General features: G+C 43.2%; 1 protein-coding gene across 3 annotated transcripts in view; it reads right to left on the bottom strand.

Annotated features, from left to right (window-relative positions):
- PTPRN2 (protein tyrosine phosphatase receptor type N2) overlaps positions 1-20467 on the bottom strand; it is a 1019026-nt gene that overhangs the window by 547507 nt on the left and 451052 nt on the right. For all 3 annotated transcript variants that reach the window (XM_074946270.1, XM_074946267.1, XM_074946269.1), the window contains one exon: positions 5542-5628. In XM_074946270.1, the coding sequence (XP_074802371.1) occupies positions 5542-5628 (87 nt within the window). The remainder of the gene's footprint in view (positions 1-5541; positions 5629-20467) is intronic.

Genomic DNA, 20467 nt, shown 5'->3' with positions numbered 1-20467 from the left:
GTAGAAGAATCTGGATAGATACTCATTCGGTGTCCTACCTTTGGGAGGTTTGAGTTTTATTCCCAGTTATGATGTCACAAAACAAAATGCCAAAAACGGGCACACTTGATACTCTAAGAGAGAACAAGATTCAGGAAGCATGAAACCTAAACTACCAACTCACCTAAGAGAGGTGATACCTCCAGAACAGGGTTTAGGAACACTGGGAAACAACAATGGTATGGAATCATGGAAGGATGTGCAAAGGGAGAGGAGGACAAAGCAAAAGAGAAGAACATCCAGGCGAACAAAAAGACCAGGTGGCAAGAAATCTTTAAAGAGAAGGACATAAATGACGGTAAAGAGAAATAAAATGAAGAAGAAAAAGATATTATGAATAGCTTTTTTCTATAGAATTTAAAGACAGCTAAAATTTCCTACTGTTACTTTTTTATATAAGCAATTTCTTCAGCTGCCATAGGGATGATGTTCAATCACCAGTGGAAGATATGGTATCCACCAGATAATCTCACTCTTAACATGTGGCCCATATCATGAAAATGTTACACAACCCCTGGTCTAGAGTGTTATTATATGAGATGCATAGACATGGTCATCCCCTTTTATTTCCTTAACATTTAAGGGCATCCAGTGGTTTAGTGGCAGGAAATCCCCTCAGCCGCTTCTTTGGTATTATCTCAAATGTAAGAATGCTGAATAAATAGGCACAGATAAATCACACTGTCTATGTCAGAAGAATCCAGGAAGACGGTGTTTGTGATAATCCAATGGCTCAAATCACAGAATCAGACTGTCCTTCCTATTACACCAGGGGCAGCTTTAGCATGGGCTCATGGGTTCAACTGCACCCACAGAAATCATCCCCGCAGACAAGCTTGAGTGGCACTGTGACCCCATGCACCAGATCAACAACCCCCAGAGCAGGAAACCAGGCTCAGCTCCATGGGACAGGAGCTACCACTGCAGGGCAAGTGAATGGCAGGCTTGCTCTTCAGCATCCCTCTCCCCATGCTGGGAGCTGCCCCTCTTCCCCAGGACAGTATTAGGGTTGCAATGCCAAGGCAGAGGATGTTGCTGTGGGTGGTCAATGCCCCGTAGGCAGTTTAGTATAATGCACCCATTGAACTGGGAGGCTACATCCACCCCTGCTTTACACTCTCAGCTGACCTATTAGGTTTTACATTTTTTAAAAATTGTATTTGGATTTTCTTTGATAAGATTCCTTTTCTATAAGTTCAGTTGATGATGGCTGAAGAACTGTAATTCCAGGAGAAAGGTCATCGCTACAGTTCACATTGTGGTGGAATCCATCCCCCATACCCCCTTTTTTTTATGCCATGCCTCCTGGTATTACCACCCACCTGACTCCAATCCATACTACACCAGTCCAACAATCAATCACCAGAGGCTGTGGACACCCATAATTAGATTTTAAAATCATAACTATAGTCATTTTACGTCTGCTTGCATAATTACATCAGCATGTTAATATCATTTTAATGGTCTCTAATGATGTAATAAGAAATAATGGAATTTATCTGACAGCGACATAACCATTAACAAAACATATTAAGCATAACTAGTACTTCCATAAAAATTCAGGCTGTATCTGAAAGTGACAGCTAACATGTTGGATCCTTTTTGCAATGTTGAAACATTTCTGATTATGTATTCTCCAAATAAATCCCCACTCATCCGCTTCACAGGGAGAGCAAAGTTTATGTCAATGTAACTTGAAAACAAAACAAGTGTTGCAGTGAATTGTGCACTCTAGGAGCCAAGCTGAGGCTATACTGAGGATCCCAGGTCATCAGTTAAAATTGCCATGTTGGTGAAAGAGAGAAGATAAGATAAGCTGATTACCACCCTGAATCAACTAAACAAGAAATAACATGGGAATAGGCTGCAAAGGCAACTGTTCACTCAACCAAATTCCAGAACAGTGGGAAAAGCTAAAATATAGGCACATACTATAAATATTCAGCGGCAAAACTGACCACAAAACAATAAGATCGCCTCTGTGAAATAATCCTTTCAAAATTACTACATCGCAGAAAAATGCACATGAAACAATTGAGAGTTCTAGATTATGGGTTCCTTAGAAGAATTGATTGTTTAAATTTGCTATGGTGCACGTCTCAGAAATAATTCTTATTAAACTTGCTGCTTTTGCATGGTCTTTGAAATTAACCCTGTAGTTTTCATTAGTAAAACTTATGTTTGCCTAAAAAAGTTGACAAAAAGTTTAAGGATCTCCGACACAAGAAATAGTGCTGTCACCATCATACCATATAGTATATTGGGGAGGGAGAAGAGAGAGAGAGAATTGCATTTCCTAGTCTTATTCACATGTTGTGTTGCCACGTCAGCCTCTGAATTAGCCAAATATGTCAAGCTCCTTCCTACTTCCTCTTTGTTTCTATCTCCTTCAACTGACCTCAGACTTACTGAATGGTTTCCCCACCCAGTTACATACTTCATTCTTTTAAAAAGTTGCTAACTGCCTGGGGAGAGGGGGAATGGGCGCAAGCATCAAACCCAGGCCCAGAACTCCACAGGAAGCGCTCAGACCATGGGCAACACACCGCAGCTTACCTCAACCAGAGGAGAAGAGGGCTCACGAAGCTCTAGCTCACGAAGAACCCAGCCCATGAAGCTCCTGATTGGGGCTGAACATGAGCTGCTAATGTGACTCTCTGGCCAACAGAGCTAATGCAATCATGGGACGCATAAACAGGGGAATCTTTAGTAGGAGTAGAGAATGGATTTTACCTCTGTATTTGGCAAAGTGTGACCACTGCTGGAATGCTGTAACCAGTTCTTGTGCCCACAATTGAAGAAGGATGTTGATAAATTGGAAAGGGTTCAGAGAAGAGCCATGAACATGATAAAAGATTAAAAATCATGCCTTATAATTATAGACTCAAGGAGCTCGAACTATTTAGCTTAAAAAAAAAAAGGTTAAGGGGCGACTTGACCACACTCTGTAAGTATCTATATGGACAACAAATATTTAATAATGGGCTCTTCAATCTAGCAGAAAAAGATATAAAATGATCCAATGGCTGGAAGTTGAAACTAAATCAATTCGGACTGGAAAGGAGGCATACATTTTCGCGAGTGAGGGCAATTAACCATAGGAACCATAGGTGGGATTCTCCACCACTGGCAATTTTTAGATCAAGATCGAATATTTTTTAAAGATATGCTCTTGATTCAAAAGAATTATTTTGGGGGAAGTTCTATGGCCTTTGTTATACTGGAGGTCAAACTAGATAATCGCAATGCTCCCTTCTAGCCTTGGAAGCTATGAATCCTTCTCTTGGCATGTGCTAGAATAACCACAGTGATCAAACGAGATATATGGTGATGTAGGGTAAATTAGCTGGCCATTGAGCTACATTTACCTCCTGTAAGTCAAAGGTATAGCACTGGAAAACTAATGACATTTACTGGCACCATCACATATAGACAGAGTGAGGGCAACTGCAGGAAAGATTGAGGAGGGTACCGCAGAGCAGCAACACAATTAAGGGGCTAAAAGCAGTCAGTCCCTGAGTCCCACTACAAATAAGCACCTACCATATCCTTCCAGATGTAAAGCCTGTGGCCTGAAGCTTTAGAGAGAAGGGAGCTCAATATTGTCATCTGTTGGTGAAATGGGAGAAGAACGGCCCACAGCAACTTAAGATCTGCAGATAGGAAGGGGCTTCACTGGCGAGGGAGATCTCTGCCAGCATCAGTTAGAGGGCAAGGAGAATTGACTGAATGGGTCAGGCTTCATTTGCATATTATGTGATGGCGTGGCGCACTCTGAATAAAATGCAGTTTAGTTTTGCCTTTAGGAGCAATTAAATGCAATTGACTTTGTTGGGAAATACAAGGACAAGATACTGAATGTGCCTGAGGTCATCCTGACCGAGATTGTGGTCAGGCGAAGTTGAGTAAGGGAGCACGGACAGAGGTAAGGGAGAAAGAGAGGGAAAAGGCTCCTAACAGCTGCTGGAAGTGCTTCTCTGCCGGTGAGGACTCTGTCAAGTGTCCCAGACACCACTGATCTCATCCTGAGAGTTGAGCTGAGACTGCTGAACAGCGCATAGTCTAGGCAGCTTCAAGGTAGTGGCAGCTTGGTGGCAACAGATGATGCAGAGCAGCAATGGCAGTAGCACCTCTGAGGTGATGGATGGCACAGAGCAGTGGAAGAGGTAGGCAGCTTGGACTGAAACCATAGACAGAGCAGCAGTCTATCCACGGGACTCTGGTGTGGGCCTCCCTACCCAGCAATTAAAGCTGAAATCACTCCAGCTGAGTTAGGGAGAGGAGCCCCCAGAGCTGCCCAGGCAGCAGCAACCTGTTAGATAGAGTCCTTGGAGTTCTCCAGTCTAGGTTAGCTAACTGTGAGCAGGGAGCTGAGGTGGTAGGAAGTGGCCAGAACACATTAGTCACTCATAATGGCCAAAGAAGGACCAAGGTGAGTACTACTTTTAAGACATCCTGGCAGGTGGGAGTCTTACATCATATAATTTGTTACTTGGTGGTTTTACCAACTCATTGTGTTGTCTACCTCCCCTTCTACACCTCCAAAGTTCTCTTTGTTATAACCTCTGGACTCAGCACTTGCAAGAACTGCCCATAAGGGGCAGCCAGGGTGGTTTATGTAGGTTCCCAGATTTCTGGGTGGGGGCTTAAGCCAGTGTTAGTTAAGTCTTTAAGGAAACTTCTAGAAAATTAAACCTGGCCATTTCTGCTGCCGACAACACCTGGCAGAAGAATTAAAGAGACTATCAAAAAACTCCCAAATATCGTCTCCCATGTCAGAATTTCTCTGAAAGCTGCCAAACCCTCCCATGCACTAACCTTTATGTCCTTATTAGCTCTCTATTAAATTCTGTTGAGTTCTATTTTTTTAAACTTTCTCTCATGGAGGAGCTATAGTTCCTGTGCAAACATTTCCACCTTAGAAAATTTAAGCAATATCTTCGTTGTACCAGATCTGTCAGGTCACTACCTGTCCAATTTACCAGATGAACATGCATGTAATTAGTCAGTGTGAAACGCAGAAAAGTAAAACAATGTTTAAACAAGGCTGGACCCCTGAAGGAGACATAATCTAGTGTTCCAAGCACAAAACTCAAAGTCAGAAACCCCTGAGTTCTACTCTACCTCAGACACTACACCTCCCCTTCTATGAAATTGAGTATAATACCCCTTACAATACTTATATAGTTATGGTGAAGTTAGTTAATGTTTATACAGCACTCTGAAGATTATAATTTTCCCTTTTACCTTATACTAGTGGTACTATGGAGATCTTTTGGACTGCATCAGATCATTTTTATTAAGTAGGCTATTGCTAACTGTACACAAAACTTGGCAAACAATGCCAGGATATTCTTCTCTTTCTCTCTCTCTCTCTCCACCCCCCACCCCCCGTGATGAATTTTGATGATAAAAATTTAGGTATTCCCTTAAGAAAATATATATTAAAGAATAACAATGAAAAAACATATAAAATAGAAGGGATGAGCACCATATACATACTTGACATCGTCAAAGTCACTCATCTGCAGCTTCAGGAGATCTGCCACATCCTTTATTAACTCCAAACCCTTTTCCACATTCAGCGGGCTGTTGAAAGGAAAAAAGAAAATGCAGCATTATGAAAATGGAACTCATCAATACTTGAGAGGCAAAAAGTCCCCAAAGAGTTATCACCTTGGCCTGTCAGGGTCTGAAAATTACTGCTTACAGTATTCCTGTCACATAGCGATTGTGATATCAAGGGAATTGGGATCAGGTGCTTCTTCAGGCATGATGAATCACCTGAATTTTCCAGCAATAAGACAAACAATAAGGTGTAAATGGAATTGTTAGGAAGTGTAATGGGCCCATGATGCAGTGACCGTTTCATCTCAAGCCTCAATAAAAAATGTAATAAAGTAAAAAGAAAGAAAGAGTGAAAAGGATTGGCGAGACAAGGATGGAAACAAACAACAAAGTCAAATTGCAGGGCTCTGTATCAAATGGACAAGGGAAAAGCATATTTTTAAATTCATTAGTTTTTTTTAATGAATCCTGACCCAGGGAAAGGATGCAAAAATATTATGGATTTGAAAGTAAACAATGGAGATAGGCACACAGAGGAGGAGAGGCTGATTAGATAGATGGAAGACACTTTGGTGTGCGTCTGCTGCTGACATAACCTGCCTTCAATCTTTTTAGATTTTCTCAATGCCACATTTACATTTTTTAATTTAGAAAACAAGTTGCAATCAAGCATATCACATATGCAGTGTTATCATTTAAGAAAGCATTTAGCTACATGCAAAATGTTCATTTATAAAAAGTTTCAGGTTATTAGTTAAGAGTTTTTTAGGCTCTCTTATAACTCTAAAGATGTATTGCAAACATTACATTTTCTATCTGTGATTGACAGCAATGTTCAGTAACTCCAACAGATACAACATTTTCAGACCTATCTGGATGGGGGCTTAAAAGTTTCTTGACACCTTAAATGACTGCTTCTTGGAGCAGCTAATCTTGGAACCCACAAGAGAAGAGGCAATTCTTGATTTAGTCCTAAGTGGAGCACAGAATATGGTCCAAGAGGTGAATATAGCTGGACTGCTTGGTAATAGTGACCATAATATATGGTAACTAAATTTAACATCCCTCTGGCGGGAAAAACACCACAGCAGCCCAACACTGTAACATTCAATTTAATTTCGGAAAGGGGAACTACACAAAAACGAGGAGGTTAGTTAAACAGAAATTTAAAAGGTACAGCGCCAAAAGTGAAATCCCTACAAGCTGCATGGAAACTTTTTAAAGACACCATAATAGACGCTCAACTTAAATTTATACCCCAAATTAAAAAACATAGATGATAACAAAAAAAGTGCCACAGTGGCTAAACAACAAAGTAAAAGAATCAGTGAGAGGCAAAAAGGCATCCTTTAAAAAGTGGAAGTTAAATCCTAGTGAGGAAAATAGAAGGAGCATAAATTCTGGCAAACTAAATGTAAAAATATAATTAGGAAGGCCAAAAAAGAATTTGAAGAACAGCTAGCCAAAAACTCAAAAAGTAAGAGCAAAAAATTTGTTAAGTACATCAGAAGCAGGAAGCCTGCTAAACAACCAATGGGGCCAGTGGACGATCGAGATGCTAAAGGAGCATTCAAGGACAATAAGGCCATTGTGGAGAAAATAAATGAATTCTTTGCATCGGTCTTCATGGCTGAGGATGTGAGGGAGAGTCCCAAACCTGAGCCATTCTTTTTAGGTGACAAATCTGAGGAACTGTCTCAGATTGAGGTGTCATTAGAGGAGGTTGTAGAACAAATTGATAAACTAAACAGTAATAAGTCACCAGGACCAGATGGTATTCACCCAAGAGTTCTGAAGGAACTCAAATACAAAATTGCAGAACTACTAACTGTAGTCTGTAACCTATCATTTAAATCAGCTTCTGTACCAAATGACTGAAGGATAGCTAATGTCACGCCAATTTTTAAAAGGGCTCCAGAGGTGATCCCAGCAATTACAGGCCAGTAAGCCTGTCTTCAGTACCAGGCAGATTGGTTGAAACTATAGTAAACAACAAAACTGTCAGACACATAGATGAACTTAATTTGTTGGGGAAGAGTCAACATGGTTTTTGTAAAGGAAAATCATGCCTCACCAATCTACTAGAATTCTCTGAGGGGGTCAACAAGCATGTGGACAAGGGGGATACAGTGGATATAATGTACTTAGATTTTCAGAAAGCCTTTGACAATGTCCCTCACCAAAAGCTCTTAAGCAAAGTGAGCTGTCATGGGATAAGAGGGAAAGTGCTCTCATGGCTTGGTAACTGGTTAAAAGATAGGAAACAAAGGGTAGGAATAAATGGTCAGTTTTCAGAATGGAGAGAGGTAAACAGTGGTGTCCCCCAGGTGTTTGTACTGGGCCCAGTCCTATTCAACATAGTCATAAATGATCTGGAAAAAGGGGTAAACAGTGAGATGGCAAAATTTGCAGATGATACAAAACTACTCAAGATAGTTAAGTCCCAGGCAGACTGCAAAGAGCTACAAAAGGATCTCTCAAAACTGGGTGACTGGGCAACAAAATGGCAGATGAAATTCAATGGTGATAAATGCAAAGTAATGCACATTGGAAAACATAATCCCAACTATACATATAAAATGATGGGGTCTAAATTGGCTGTTACCACTCAAGAAAGAGATCTTGGAGTCATTGTGGATCATTCTCTGAAAACATCCACTCAATGTGCAGCGGCAGTCAAAAAACCAAACAGAATGTTAGGAATCATTAAGGAAGGGATAGATAATGAGACAGAAAATATCATATTGCCGCTATATAAATCCATGGTGTATCCACATCTAGAATACTGCGTGCAGATGTAGTCACCCCATCTCAAAAAAGATATATTGGAATAAGAAAAGGTTCAGAAAAGGGCAACAAAAATGATTAGGAGTATGGAACGGCTGCCATATGAGGAGAGATTAATAAAACCGGGACTTTTCAGCCTGGAAAAGAGACAACTAAGGGGGGATATGATAGAGGTCTATAAAATCATGACTGGTGTGGAGAAAGTAAATAATGAAATGTTATTTACTCCTTATAACACTAGGAGTCGCCAAATGAAATTAATAGGCAGCAGGTTTAAAACAAACAAAAGAAAGCCTTTTTTCACACAACGCACAGTCAACCTGTGGAACTCCTTGTCAGAGGATGTTATGAAGATCCAAGACTATAACAGGGTTCAAAAAAGAACTAGATAAATTCATGGAGGATAGGTCCATCAATGGCTATTATCCAGAATGGATAGGGATGGTGTCTCTAGCCTATGTTTGCCAGAAGCTGGGAATGGGCAACAGGGGACGGATCACTCGATAATTACCTGTTCTGTTCATTCCCTCTGGGGCACCTGGCATTGGCCACTGTCAGAAGACAGGATACTGGGCTAGATGTACCTTTGGTCTGACCCAGTATGGCTGTTGTTATGTTCTTATGGATTTTGATTAAATGGTGCTTTTTAACATTGTTAAACCCCAGTGTTCATATAATTAAACTTTAAAAGCATGAGTCAGCTCATTTATGCCAGTGTAAATCAGAAAGAATTCTAGTGAAGCCAATGCAGTAAAGTGAGAAGAGGATCAGGCCCTACATTTTTACTTCAAGACTTTGGAGGAGGAGGAGGCGGTGATAGAGGGAAAAAAGAATGCTCTTAAAGGTGATTTCTTTATGTAGGCCAAGAAGGAAAAAAAGAAAAAGAAAGATTTTCCGGGACCTACTTTATTCATTTTTTTTACTTATTTCAATGAAAGATTTCACCTGCAAGTTTTTATCAATCATCATCGTTTTATGTATTGTCTACTGGGCTGCAATGAGCACTTTTATTTATTTATTTTACCGTGTTTTGCCTACAGTGCCCCGAGGATATGTCTATTTAAATAACAGGATATCTCATTTAGACTTTGGTTAGGATAGAATTGCTCAGCTTCTCTTCACATTCCTACAGTCCTAACCCAAAATGCTCAAGGGACATCCTGTCACACAGACAGAGGTACCACCTCAGGGTACCATATAAACTTAAGAGTTCTTCTACATGTAAAGGGCAGAGATGTTCCTGTGTAAAAGTAAAGTAAAGAATATAAGCACTTCTGCGAGAAAAAAAAATACCATGGATTAGTCATAAAAAAAAAAACACCTTACATTTCAAGGATTGACAGCGGATAGAACTCTGATTATTTACAGATAACCACGAAAGTAGATTGTCATAGTGACTCAAGGGCTTATGTGTTAATTAGATCCTTTCCTTCCAAAGATGCTGGTTTAAATGTAGGGGGATGATTGGTGTCAGGAGGTAGATTTTTACTATAATAGCAAGTACACACAGAAGTGCAAGGAAAGAGGACTGGAGAAGGGCAATACTTTAAAAAGGGGAACAAAGAGGATTCAGAGAATTATAGACCAATCAGCCTAACTTGGATACCTGGACAGATACTGGAACAAATTATTAAACAATCCATTTATAAGCACCGAGAGAATAATAGGATTATAAGGAATAGCCAGCATGGATTTGTCCAGAACAAATCATTCCAAACCAACCTAATTTCCTTCTTTGACAGAGTAACTGGCCTAGTGGAGGCGGGGTAGATGTGATATAGCTTGACTTCAGTAAGGCTTTTGATACAGTTCCCCACATGACATTCTCATAAGCAAACAAGAGAAATGTGGTCTAGATGAAATTGCTATAAGGTGGGTGCACAACTGGTTGAAAGACTATACTCAAATAGTAATTCTCAATGGTTCACTGTCAAACCAGGAGGATGTATCTAGTGAAATCCCTCAGGGGTGAGTCTTGCATTCGGTACTATTCCATATTTTCATTAATGACTTCAATAATGGAGTGGAGAATGTGTTTATACAATCTGAAGATGACACCACGCTGGGAGGGGTTGAAAACACTTTGGAGGACAGGATTAGAATTCAAAACAACCTTGACAAATTGGAGTATTGGTCTGAATTCAACAAGATGAAATTAAATAAAGACAAGTGCAAAGTACTTCACTTAGGAAGTAACAATCAAATGCACAACTACAAACTGGGGAATAACTAGCTAGGTGGGAGTTACAGTGGATCACAAATTGAAAATGAGTCAACAATGTGATGCAGCTGCAAAAATGCTAACATTATTCTGGGGTGTATTACAAGAAGTGTTGTATGATAGGGTATGTCTACACTACGAAATTAGGTCGAATTTATAGAAGTCGGTTTTTTAGAAATCGTTTTTATATATTCGAGTGTGTGTGTCCCCACAGAAAATGCTCTAAGTGCATTAAGTGAATTAACTCGGCGGAGTGCTTCCACAGTACCGAGACAAGCGTTGACTTCCGGAGTGTTGCACTGTGGGTAGCTATCCCACAGTTCCCGCAGTCTCCGCTGCCCATTGGAATTCTGGGTTGAGATCCCAATGCCTGATGGGGCTAAAACATTGTCGCGGGTGGTTCTGGGTACATATCGTCAGGCCCCCGTTCCCTCCCTCCCTCCGTGAAAGCAGCAGCAGACAATCGTTTCGCGCCTTTTTTCTTGAGTTACCTGTGCAGACGCCATACCACGGCAAGCATGGAGCCGCTCAGATAATCGTCACCGAATGTCTGCTGGGTACTGGCAGACGTGGTACTGCATTGCTACACAGCAGCAGCAACCCCCTGCCTTGTGGCAGCAGACGGTGCAGTAGGATTGGTAGCCGTCATCGTCATGTCCGAGGTGCTCCTGGCCACGTCAGCCAGGAGCGCCTGGGCAGACATGGGTGCAGGGACTACATTAGAAGTGACTTGACCAGGTCATTCTCTTTAGTCCTGCAGTCAGTCCTATTGAACCATCTTATGGTGAGCAAGCAGGCGACACAGATTGTTAGCAGTCCTACTGTACCATCTTCTGCCAGGCAGGCAAGAGATGAGGATGGCTAGCAGTCCTACTGCACCATCTTCTGCCGAGCAGCCATGAGATGTGGATGGCTTGCAGTCCTTCTGCACCGTCTGCTGCCAGCCAAAGATGTAAAACATAGATGGAGTGGATCAAAACAACAAATAGACCAGATTTGTTTTGTACTCATTTGCTTCTCCCCTCCCCCGTCTAGGGGACTCATCCCTCTAGGTCACGCTGCTGTCACTCACAGAGAAGGTGCAGCGAGGTAAATCTAGCCATGTGTCAATCAGAGGCCAAACTAACCTTCTTGTTCCAATAAGAACAATTACTTAGGTGCACCATTTCTTATTGGAACCCTCTGTGAAGTCCTGCCCGAAATACTCATTGATGTAAAGCCACCCCCTTTGTTGATTTTAATTCCCTATAAGCCAACCCTGTAAGCCATGTCGTCAGTCACCCCTCCCTCCGTCAGAGCAACGGCAGACAATTGTTCTGCGCCTTTTTTCTGTGCGGACGCCGTACTAAGGCAAGCATGGAGGCCGCTCAGCTCACTTTGGCAATTAGGAGCACATTAAACACCACACGCATTATCCAGCAGTATATGCAGCACCAGAACCTGGCAGAGCGATACCGGGCGAGGAGGCGACGTCAGCGCGGTCGCGTGAGTGATCAGGACATGGACACAGATTTCTCTCAAAGCATGGGCCCTGCCAATGCATGCATCATGGTGCTAATGGGGCAGGTTCATGCTGTGGAACGCCGATTCTGGGCTCGGGAAACAAGCACAGACTGGTGGGACCGCATAGTGTTGCAGGTCTGGGTCGATTCCCAGTGGCTGCGAAACTTTTGCATGCGTAAGGGCACTTTCATGGAACTTTGTGACTTGCTTTCCCCTGCCCTGAAGCGCATGAATACCAAGATGAGAGCAGCCCTCACAGTTGAGAAGCGAGTGGCGATAGCCCTGTGGAAGCTTGCAACGCCAGACAGCTACCGGTCAGTCGGGAATCAATTTGGAGTGGGCAAATCTACTGTGGGGGCTGCTGTGATGCAAGTAGCCAACGCAATCAAAGATCTGCTGATATCAAGGGTAGTGACCCTGGGAAATGTGCAGGTCACAGTGGATGGCTTTGCTGCAATGGGATTCCCTAACTGTGGTGGGGTCATAGACGGAACCCATATCCCTATCTTGGCACTGGAGCACCAAGCCGGCGAGTACATAAACCGCAAGGGGTACTTTTCAATAGTGCTGCAAGCTCTGGTGGATCACAAGGGATGTTTCACCAACATCAACGTGGGATGGCCGGGAAAGCTACATGACGCTCGCATCTTCAGGAACTCTGGTCTGTTTCAAAAGCTGCAGGAAGGGACTTTATTCCCAGACCAGAAAATAACCGTTGGGGATGTTGAAATGCCTATATGTATCCTTGGGGACCCAGCCTACCCCTTAATGCCATGGCTCATGAAGCCGTACACAGGCAGCCTGGACAGTAGTCAGGAGCTGTTCAACTACAGGCTGAGCAAGTGCAGAATGGTGGTAGAATGTGCATTTGGACGTTTAAAGGCGCGCTGGCGCAGTTTACTGACTCGCTTAGACCTCAGCGAAACCAATATTCCCACTGTTATTACTGCTTGCTGTGCGCTCCACAATATCTGTGAGAGTAAGGGGGAGACGTTTATGGCGGGGTGGGAGGTTGAGGCAAATCGCCTGGCTGCTGGTTACGCGCAGCCAGACACCAGGGCGGTTAGAAGAGCACAGGAGGGCGCGGTATGCATCAGAGAAGCTTTGAAAACCAGTTTCATGACTGGCCAGGCTATGGTGTGAAAGATCTGTTTGTTTCTCCTTGATGAAACTTCCCGCCCCTTGGTTCACTCTACTTCCCTGTAAGCTAACCACCCTCTCCTCCTCCCTTCGATCACCGCTTGCAGAGGCAATAAAGTCATTGTTGCTTCACATTCATGCATTCTTTATTCATTCATCACACAAATAGGGGGATGACTACCAAGGTAGCCCAGGAGGGGTGGTGGAAGAGGGAAGGAAAATGCCATACAGCACTTTAAAAGTTTACAACTTTAAAATTTATTGAATGCCAGCCTTCTGTTTTTTGGGCAATCCTCTGTGGTGGAGTGGCTCGTTGGCCGGAGGCCTCCCCACCGCGTTCTTGGGCGTCTGGGTGAGGAGGCTATGGAACTTGGGGAGGAGGGCGGTTGGTTACACAGGGGCTGTAGTGGCAGTCTGTGCTCCAGCTGCCTTTGCTGCAGCTCAACCATACACTGGAGCATACTCGTTTGATCCTCCAGCAGCCTCAGCATTGAATCCTGCCTCCTCTCATCACGCTGCCGCCACATTTGAGCTTCAGCCCTGTCTTCAGCCCGCCACCTACTCTCTTCAACCCGCCACCTCTCCTCCCGGTCATTTTGTGCTTTCCTGCACTCTGACATTATTTGCCTCCACGCATTCGTCTCTGCTCTGTCAGTGTGGGAGGACAGCATGAACTCAGAGAACATTTCATCACGAGTGTGTTTTTTTTTCTTTCTAATCTTCACTAGCCTCTGGGAAGGAGAAGATCCTGTGGTCACTGAAACACATGCAGCTGGTGGAGAAAAAAAAAGGGACAGTGGTATTTAAAAAGACACATTTAAAGAACAGTGGCTACACTCTTTCAGGGTAAACCTTGCTGTTAACATTACATACATAGCACATGTGCTTTCGTTACAAGGTCACATTTGGCTCCCCCCACCGCGTGGCTACCCCCTCAACCCTCCCCCCTCCCCGTGGCTAACAGCGGGGAACATTTCTGCTCAGCCACAGGCAAACAGCCCAGCAGGAACGGGCACCTCTGAGTGTTCCCTGAAGAAAAGCACCCTATTTCAACCAGGTGACCATGAATGATATCTCACTCTCCTGAGGATAACACAGAGAGATAAAGAACGGATGTTGTTTGAACGCCAGCAAACATACACTGCAATGCTTTGTTGTACAATGATTCCCGAGTACGTGCTACTGGCCTGGAGTGGTAAAGTGTCCTACCATGGAGGACGCAATAAAGCTGCCCTCCCCAGAAACCTTTTGCAAAGGCTTTGGGAGTACATCCAGGAGATCCGCGAATGCCAGGGCAAATACATCCTTTCACATGCTTGCTTTTAAACCATGTATAGTATTTTAAAAGGTACACTCTCCGGAGGTCCCTTCTCCGCCTGCTGGGTCCAGGAGGCAGCCTTGGGTGGGTTCGGGGGGTACTGGCTCCTGGTACAGGGTGAGAAACAGTTCCTGGCTGTCGGGAAAACCGGTTTCTCCGCTTGCTTGCTGTGAGCTATCTACAACCGCATCATCATCATCTTCTTCTTCGCCCCCAAAACCTGCTTCCGTGTTGCCTCCATCTCCATTGAAGGAGTCAAACAACATGGCTGGGGTAGTGGTGGCGGAACCCCCTAAAATGGCATGCAGCTCATCATAGAAGTGGCATGTTTGGGGCTCTGACCCAGAGCGGCTGTTCGCCTCTCTGGTTTTCTGGTAGGCTTGCCTCAGCTCCTTAAGTTTCACGCGGCACTGCTTCGGGTCCCTGTTATGGCCTCTGTCCTTCATGCCCTGGGGGATTTTGACAAAGGTTTTGGCATTTCAAAAACTGGAACGGAGTTCTGATAGCACAGATTCCTCTCCCCATACAGCGATCAGATCCCGTACCTCCCGTTCAGTCCATGCTGGAGCTCTTTTACGATTCTGGGACTCCATCATGGTCACCTCTGCTGATGAGCTCTGCATGGTCACCTCTGCTGATGAGCTCTGCATGGTCACCTGCAGCTTGCCACGCTGGCCAAACAGGAAATGATATTCAAAGGTTCGTGGTTCTTTTCCTGTCTACCTGGCCAGTGCATCTGAGTTGAGAGTGCTGTCCAGAGCGGTCACAATGAAGCACTCTGGGATAGCTCCCGGAGGCCAATACCATCGAATTGTGTCCACAGTACCCCAAATTCGACCCAGCAAGGCCGATTTAAGCGCTAATCCACTTGTCAGGGGTGGAGTAAGGAAATCGATTTTAAGAGCCCTTTAAGTCAAAAAAAAGGGCTTCATCGTGTGGACGGGTGCAGGTTTACATCCATTTAACACTGCTAAATTCGACCTAAAGTCCTAGTGTAGACCAGGGCTAAGACATGGGAGGTAATTGTCTTGCTCCACTCGACGCCTGTGAGGCCTCAGCTGGAGTACTGTGTCCAGTTCTGGGCACCATATTTTAAGAAAGATGTGGACAAATTTTAGACAGTCCAGAAGAGAGCAACAAAAATGATATAAGGTTTAGAAAACCTGACCTATGAGAAAAACTTTTTAAAAATGGGGCATATTAAGTCCTAAGAAAAAAAGACTGAGGCAGGGAGGAAGCTGATAAGTGTTCAAATATGTTAAGGACTGTTACAAAAAAGGAGGGTGATCAATTCTTCTCCATATCCAATTAAGGCAGGACAAGAAGTAATGAGCGTAATCTGAGCAACAGAGACTTAGGTTAGATATTAGGAAAAGCTTTCCAACTATACTGGTAGTTATACTCTGGAGTAATCTTTCAAGGAAGGTTGTGGAATCCCCATCAAGTGGAGGTTTCTAAGAACAAGTTGGACAAACACCTGTCAGGGATGGTCTAGATATACTTGGTCCTACCTCAGCGCCAGGGGCTGGACTTGACTTCATAGAATCATAGAATATCAGGGTTGGAAGGGACCTCAGGAGCTCATCTAATCCAACCCCCTGCTCAAAGCAGGACCAATCCCCAACTAAATCATCCCAGCCAGGGCTTTGTCAAGCCTGACCTTAAAAACCTCAAAGGAAGGAGACTCCACCACCACCCTACGTAACGCATTCCAGTGATTTACCACCCTCCTAGTGAAAAAGTTTTTCCTAATATCCAACCTAAACCTCCCCCACTGCAACTTGAGACCATTACTCCTTGGTCAGTCATCTCCTACCACTGAGAACAGTCTAGCTCCATCCTCTTTGGAACCCCCTTTCAGGTAGTTGAAAGCAGCTATCAAATCTCCCCCTCATTCTTCTCTTCTGCAGACTAAACAATCCCAGTTCCCTCAGCCTCTCCTCATAAGTCAACAATGTGACTTCTCAAGGCCCCTTCCAGCCCTACATTTTTATGACTCTATGATTAGTAGGTGACAGAGACAATGTTCTGAATAGTCAAAGGGGTAGGCAGTGGCATTGTAGGATTGTATATGGGAGAACAAATTGCATCTGCAACCCTTGCATTTCCTGTGTACATGGGTATGGCAGTAGTATAATGATGTTGTGGTGGATGACATATAGCATAGAGCACGTGCAAAACACTTGTAGTACATGGTAACAGGATAGCTAGCTAACTGCAATGCCAAAATGCTCTAGTGCAGCGGTGGGCAACCTGCGGAGCGCGGGCCACATGTGGCCCATCAGGGTAATCCGCAAGACAGTTTTTTACATTTGCACGGCCGCCTGCAGCTCCCAGCGGCCGCAGTTCGCCATTCCCGGCCACTGGGAGCTGCGGGCAGCCGTGCAAATGTAAACAAACTGTCTGGCGGCCCGCCAGCGGATTATCCTGACGGGCTGCGTGTGGTTGCCCACCACTGCTCTAGTGTACACAAGGCCTCTTGTTCGAGAGCCAACCCCACATACCATTCTGTTTTTATGTATAAGAACACCTGTATAGTGGCAGATGACACCAAGCTGGAAAGTGTCAAAAATAAAATTTAAAATAAAAATAAAATAAATTTATTTTTGACACCTTTCAGCTTGGTGTCATCTGCCACTATATAGGCTGTGCTGTAAGGCTGATTTGAGAACAAGCAAAGTGCAGGAGAATAAAACACAACTACTGACTATACTATACCGTATAAACTTTACAGCTTGCGATATATAAAGTCATTCTGCATTTTGTAGTATGCTTAATAAGTAACTCTAAAAGTCACCATCCATTAAAATACATTCCCCCTCCTGCCCAAGGGTCATTACTGTGTAAACCAGCATTTCATTATTGAAACAAAGCACCTTACTTCCATCGGATTATCCTCAAACACCTTCTCTTTCTGTCACCAGCAATTTAAACATTATTTTTCAATTGAAAGATCACAGAGCTAACGAAAAATGTATATTGAACCAGTGTCAGTGTTCTTATACAGTCTATCTCAGATCACTTGTAAAACAGACTTTGTTTAAAGGGCTAACAAGAATGAAGTTATAAAGAGCATAAGGAAATACATACAATTTACTGGTGGGTTAAATAGATATAGATTATACTCTTTTAAAATCAGGCTCTGAGTCTTCACTCTCCAAAATCTTTCACCACTTTCTTTATTGTACCTCACTTCCCAGCCTCATTAGGCACACTACTCTGGCATACAGCTGTACCTGGGGCATCATGAGGCTCATTTTTCTATTTAAAATAGCATTAGATGATGGTGTTACATTATCCTCTCAGATGAAATGGCTTCTTTGTTGAAACCAAGACTGCAGTGGCATCATTTGGCACCATGACTTAATCACAGCTCCCTTTGCAGAAACTTCCCTATCCCCATTTGTCATTTTAAAAATCAAGGGCCCAATCCAGAACTACTTGCTCAGGAAAAACCAATATGTACTTTAATTAACTCCCATTGACTTCATTAGGAGGTTTGTCTGAGTAAGGACAGCAGGACCAGGCTATCATGCTATTTTAATTAGAGAAGGGCCTGATCTAAAACTGCAGAAACTTTTAATGGGAGCTGCTGCCTGCTTAGCCCTTTTGAAAATCAGGCCATCTATTTAGATGCCCAAATATGGATTGAGAAACCTAACATAAGGCAACCACTTTTGGAAATTTTGCCGCACAATGTACTGAACACTGAAATGAGAGAAAAACAGAGAGCACGGCAAACACACCAACCACTCGCTACATTGCAATCGTTTACATAGAGCCCTCACTGTTAGAACCTGATTTTTAAAGAGCAGTTCTACACCTAAAATGACTCTAATAAAGGCATCGTGGAGTTCCACTCTCATTATCTGTCAATGACTTCCACAGCTAATCTGCTCAATTTACGAGAAAAAAAAGAAGTTTTTTCCTGCCCTCTGGTTTTACAAACTCCACTTGCAAGTGTCTCACAGTCACACCAGGCCATTTCCTTCTCATACACCAGCACAAGAAATAAAGGTTTTGCTAGCCAAATTATGTCCTCAGTGTTATCTATGCAACCCCCCTGCCTTCAGTGGGATTACACATATGTAACTAAGGCTATGTCTACACTAAGACCTTACAGCGGCACAGCTGTACCACTGCAGCTATGCCGCTGTAAAATCTCCTGTGTAGCTGCTCTATGCCAATGGGAGAGAGGTCTCCCGTTGGCATAATTAAACCACCCTGAATGAGCAGCGGTAGCTATGTCGGCGGGAGACGGTCTCCCGCCGACATAGCGCTGTCCACACCGGCACTTCTGTTGGTGCAATTTATGTTGGTCAGAGATAGGTTTTTTTCACACCCCTGACTGACAAAAGTTTTACTGACAAAAGTGAGTGTAGACATAGCCTATGAGGAATTCAGAACATTATTCAGTTGATGCTGAATGAGGAATACAACCCAGTTCCCCTTCTCTCTGATCTGTTAGCTCTGCAGTGGTCACAAGAGTAAAGAGCAGCATTCATGGCAGTCCAGAAGGATTGTACACTTTCCCTTGGGTCAGATGTGGGGAGCATGCAGTAGAGGCAGCCAGCAATTAAGGTGTGGCTTGACAAAAAGATACATTTTTAACATTACAAAATCTGCTCTGACTCCATTACTTAAAGAACAGAGCTGAATGCTGGATCCTGATCCCAGTCCTAGTTTAGCTTGGTGCCTTAATTACACATTTGGTGCTGTAACATTCCAATAGACATTTCTATAAGATCCCAAAGCTCAGCAGTGCACCCACAAGTGGGAATACGCAGAGGCTACTTTGAAGTTGATAGATTACATCTCTCTTGAGTTGATCTAATGATTATATGTTCAAGGGTATGTTTGCAATTTCTGGCCAGAGAACAGGAAGAAAATACATAAAAAAGCAGCGAGGTGAGTCCTGTGGGAAATGCCACTGAGCAACATGGCAGTTCCCTCAGCCTAGCACAGAATAGCACTCAGTTACTAATAAAAGCTACAGGGTAATGGCAAAGGGGAAGAAAAAACAGAGATGAAAAATGTTTTTTCTACATTTCCCAACACTCTTGTGAAAACGATCCCATAAACTGGTCCATTTTTGGAGAAAATGTTTGATCTAGTTGTACAGATGGCTTGATTGTTAATATTTGCCAGGCCTGCTCTAGTCCAAAGAGAGCAATATGTGTTTCACAGTAAGGCTGTCAGCCTCACAAGCAGTTGCTCTCATTCGTTTTTCCTTCTCAGAGTTGCCAAGTGTGTTCCAAAAACCACTTACTGAGCCTTAAAATCCGCATGTGCCACTGTTCAATTTATGTACTGTCCTTCCCAAACTGTACACAGTGCCCTTGCAATACATTTTTAAGAAAAGTAATGCAGCACAGTAATGGATATCCATCCAGTTCTGTCAGATTAGTTCATGTGAATAATTTTCTAAAAAAATGAGGAATAACCTACAGCACAGAAATAAGCCTGACATTGGGAATTACACTCCTTAAAACTAAATGTCTGTCTAATCCCCAGTGAAATCTTAACTAAATTCTCAGATTTAGCATTCAGTATTTTCAATTTAAATCTTGGAAAGAGTCTTAATGGAACAGTTGTTTGTTTTCCACATGGATAACAATGTAAAAAAACCGATGCATTGCCAAATAGAAGCTCCACATGCAAAACTTGTTGCATGATTACCTTAGGTAACCAGCCTCTATTATACACTTAAGCACACCAGGCAATGAAAGTAGCATATAGGGAATGACTGTGAAATTAAAGGTAAACAGCTTCCAGTTGAAGATATTGGTAGGGATATATAAAGTCCTTTATGGCTTGGTTCACGGATACCTTAGCGATCCTTGTCCTCTTTGTGTTTTAACCCAGCAGCTCAAGTGATAACAATAATATTC

The sequence above is a fragment of the Natator depressus genome, chromosome 2 (genome assembly GCF_965152275.1).
Source record: "Natator depressus isolate rNatDep1 chromosome 2, rNatDep2.hap1, whole genome shotgun sequence".
Taxonomy (NCBI): Eukaryota; Metazoa; Chordata; order Testudines; family Cheloniidae; genus Natator; species Natator depressus.
This window is presented reverse-complemented; position numbering and strand designations above follow the sequence as displayed.